At 41.0% G+C, this 4,215-nt stretch overlaps 1 protein-coding gene across 1 annotated transcript in view; it reads left to right on the top strand.

Moving 5' to 3' along the window:
• The window catches only part of LOC119791547 (P2Y purinoceptor 14-like), a 13,323-nt gene extending 11,985 nt beyond the window's left edge, over positions 1-1,338 (top strand). Inside the window, exon 2 of the mRNA XM_038297700.1 lies at positions 1-1,338. This exon is cut by the window's left edge and continues 719 nt beyond it. Coding sequence (XP_038153628.1) covers positions 1-315 — 315 coding nt within the window. The 3' untranslated portion in view covers positions 316-1,338.
• Positions 1,339-4,215: the final 2,877 nt, after the last annotated feature.

Raw genomic sequence — 4,215 nt, 5'->3', positions numbered from 1 at the left:
GACATTTGCCGCAAGTCCAACCGCAGCATCTTTAGCATCCTGGCAGTGTTTTTCATCTGCTTTGTGCCGTACCACATCTGCCGGGTGCCGTTCACTCTGAGCCAGGATTCCGATAACAACTTCTCTGACAACACCAAGTTTTGGCTTCTGCAGATAAAGGAGGGAACACTCTTCATGTCCGCAATGAATGTCTGCCTTGACCCTGTGATCTACTTCCTGATGTGTGGAACGTTCAGAGACTCCCTTATAAGGAAACTGTCAGGGAGACAGAGAAGTAGGTCACTGACCACCGCTCAGAGCCTTAGCAACATCTAGGAGACGAGGACAAGGAGTAAGGAGACAGGAGGAGACTAAGGACAAAGAAATGTAAAGCCAGGAGAAAATGGGCAAAAGAGAGACTGAGGTAATTAGAGGAAATCCATAAAAAACCAACAATGCTGGAATTCATGGTGACCAAAGTCATTCAACGAGGGCTGGTATCTTACATGTTTTAGCTCAATCACTGCCTATCTACAGATGGCCCATTACCAGACTCCTTGTTGTCATTGCGGCTTCAATCGTGTTGGAGCAAGAAGACATCTAAAACATGCATAACACCAGCACTTGGCAATCGAAGTTTCCAAACCCTTATAGAGGATGTGAGGAAACAGGAGACGCGAAGTGATGAAAGAGGACAGACGAGACATAATAGTAAACATAAACTATAAGGCCATCAACAAGAACCCAAACACATCAACAACAACCTTGACTCCTTGACATTCTGCCTCTGGATCATGAGATGACTGTTATTGTGAGCCGTTGCCATGGATACACATAATCATCACCCTAATCAGTGTTGTTCAAGTTGAGATAAACAGACTTTTTGTTTACTTCACTGCTCCACTGAAAACCTGTGTGCAAATATAGTTCACTTTTTCTCTGTTTGTGAGTAAGTAAAGCTGAGTTGTTGTCCGCTCATTGTGCTGTTTCCAGGTTGGACCCCATGGTGCCTTAGTAATTGCCCTAATTCTTCATGTTGTGGTTTTAAACAAAGTGTCAGAAGAGTTGTTGTTTCTTATCAGCATAAAGATCTACAGGTCCTGCTCTACCACATTCAAAAGTCGACCTGCTTAACTGAGATCTGGTGACCGTGAACCTGTTGAGTTGCTTCAGAAAACCATTAAAGTTTGTCTGAACCTTTGGACATCTACTGGAATTAGCCTTAAGATAACTTGTCCTCTCTGGTCTCTGTCAAGAAAAAAAGAAAGAGGAAATGTTGGAGAGTGAAGTAAAACTGGATTATGATGACCGAGCAGAAACGCTGCGATAGCTGCAAAGTCATAATGGTTCATCTGAGTCAGAATAGAAACTAAAGCTTCTCCCACAAAGAAGAGCAAATATGCCTTTAAATGCACCCTGTGACTTGGTTTCAATAAAGCATTTAGTCTTTGTAATCTGGTGCCGCACTAGTTGGCACTCAAAATGACAACATAGGAGGTCCAATCTTTCACAGGAGCTGCAGGACAGTTTCTACACATCCATCATTCAGTCTGTTTTGTTCACATCTATCTCTGTGTGGTTTGGCTCTATAACTCAGGGCAGACCTCCCCTCCATCAGAGACCACTCATCTCTGCAGACCCCTTGCATCCTGATCAGAGGCAGCTACAGACTGCTTCTTATAAAACCAGCCAAACCGAGACCGTCTCTTTTTTTCCAGGATAACTTTCCGTTACACAAAATGAACACCTGAAAGCCTGAGTATTCCTCTACTCTGCTAGAACAATGAAGGCTTTTTGCACTATTACAATCTGCCTGTCCTTTACTATTTATATACAAAAAGCACACTTGTAAATACATACTATTGTTGTTTTTTATCTTGTCTTATTCCATTTCTTTCTGCAAACTCAGGTTGTAGTTTGTACGGATAATTGTGATGTAAGTGATGGAAAATGAAGGTCATATTCCTGATTTGCACACCAACTTGCCATTAAAGCTGATTCTATTCTATGGAGTGACTGACTTTATTTCATACTGCGACGCTTTGCTATCATCTGGTGTTAAAGCTATAACACAGATTTCTATCTTCACTCATTATAGAGCTATTAGCCTACTTTCCACTGTAAGCCTGTGCTTTGTTTTACACTGATTGTCAGAAACACCTGGGATTTTGTCAGCCTGTTGTCCCCAATGTTTGTGAAAATCAACAGGACGTTGGTTTGAATCAAGGGGAAAAAAAAAAAGGGGGGCGCCTGATTAGCTGAGTAAGACTAGCAGCCAGACCAGCCTGTCAATTGAACAGGGGGTCCACGACCCCTAGGGGTCAACAGAGGTACTACACGGGGGTCGAAAGTTTTGGTTGATTAGACTATTTTTATATTCCCCCTCTGCAATTTTTCCCATTAATTGAAATGTCATTAAATCCACATTAAAATGTATTCAATACACTGTAGTAAACAGATACATGGAGGCAGAAGATGTCTTTCAGTCATTAATGCATACATTCAGCGACACACAGGAGCTCTTAAAGCTGGGCACTGTTTCATTCACAACACCTGTCCCATCAACCAGGAATCAGAATCAGAAATACTTTAATAATCCCATAAGGGATTACATTACTCCATCTGTAATAGAGTGACTATAGGACCAGTTTGATATAACATAATTTCATACAGTATATATAATTAGGGGGTCGGTGCTCCATCTCGCCATCAGTTTGGGGTCCTTGGCCTGGAAAATGTCGAAGATCCCTGATTTAAAGCATCTTAAAAATACTTTTTGTGACAAATAAATTGATGGAAAATGTGATAAAGCCGGCTGTGACACCTTGATCAGGAAGGTTAAACTAAACACTTTATCTTTACAAACCTGACTACCATTGAGTAATAAAGAGTAATAAAATCTTTATAGTACAATGTACTCTTTAAGTACAACAAACGTCGACACTGAGGAAAATGAACAAAAGATCTTTGAGAAACTTAAAGAACTAATTCTATTACTAAATAAATTATAATAACTTTGAAAGTAGTAAAGTCTTCACATACCCTACGGCAGAGGTCATGGATGGATCCGGACCAACATGCTGGCTAATCCGGACCCAACCTGATTTAAAACATTAATAGATTACTGCATGTTGTCAAACGCCAGTGTCTAATTTCACTTGCGCTGCCTCTCCTGTTAACACAGTAAAGCCCTCCGGAGCATCCAGGGACAGGCTACACGTGATACAAATTAGCCAATGAGCTGCTGTCAGTCTGGGTTGCTGCTGCTGCCACTTTTAGAAACAGCAGGCAAACCTGTGGCATGCCGGGCGATGGAAAAGGAGAAGATGATGAGAAAAAGAGAGCAGAGAAAGTGTGGACTGCTGGAAGAACTGCAGTGAATTGGTGCCAGAAAAGTGAAATGGTGCTCAAAGATGACCCTGCACATTTTCAGTATGTCTGGCTCAACCTGCTGCTGTGAAGCAGGATTCTCCATCATGAACAGAATCAATAATAAATATGGATCCAGGCTCAAAATGAGCTCCTTGATATGAGCTTTAGAATGGCTTTGTCTCCATTCAAACCCAGGTTTAAAGCCTTGCAGGGCAGCATAAAGCCCACGGCTCTCATTAAAGCTGAAGTCTGTAAGTTTTTAAAAATCACTTTTTTGTTATATTGGCTAAAACTGTCCCTATGCCCAGACAGCAGTACATGTGATATGTAACCTGTGAAAAAAACTGCTTCAATTGGTACCGCCTACTGCCTGTATTTCAATCTGGAAAGAATAATTCGGGACGAATTATTCTGGTCGCATGCGGTAGCCGCGCAGATGCTGTGAGAGGGGTGGAGCTTGGAGGTGGGGCATGAGTGAAGCAGAGAGGGTGGGGGAGTGGCGTGAAACCTGTTTTTCTTCAAATTTTCAGTCGAAGTCTGCTCTCTTCTCAATGTTACAGACTGCAGCTATAAGCCATAAGAAAGAAAGAAAAGAAAAAAAAAACAGTTTAGGTGTTTTATGAAATATGTGAATAAGGAAATTGTTTATATACCAAACTGAACGATTGATGTTCTCTACTTAAAAACACACTTTAGATTTTAAAATTAAATTCTGTTTAAAGTAACAGATTATAATTAAAAATGTCTCCAGACCTTTACTGGTTGTTGATTTTCTTTAATTGGATCCTGATGATTTTTAATTGGTTCCCTCTGCCCTACACTCTACAGGTGTTCACATTTCTAAGCACCTTCAAAATGAAAGCA

This window comes from Cyprinodon tularosa, unplaced genomic scaffold, assembly GCF_016077235.1.
Source record: "Cyprinodon tularosa strain WSP-4 unplaced genomic scaffold, ASM1607723v1 ctg394, whole genome shotgun sequence".
NCBI classification, from domain to species: domain Eukaryota; kingdom Metazoa; phylum Chordata; class Actinopteri; order Cyprinodontiformes; family Cyprinodontidae; genus Cyprinodon; species Cyprinodon tularosa.
Note: the sequence above shows the minus strand (reverse complement) of the source record. Positions and strands in the feature narration are given on the sequence as shown.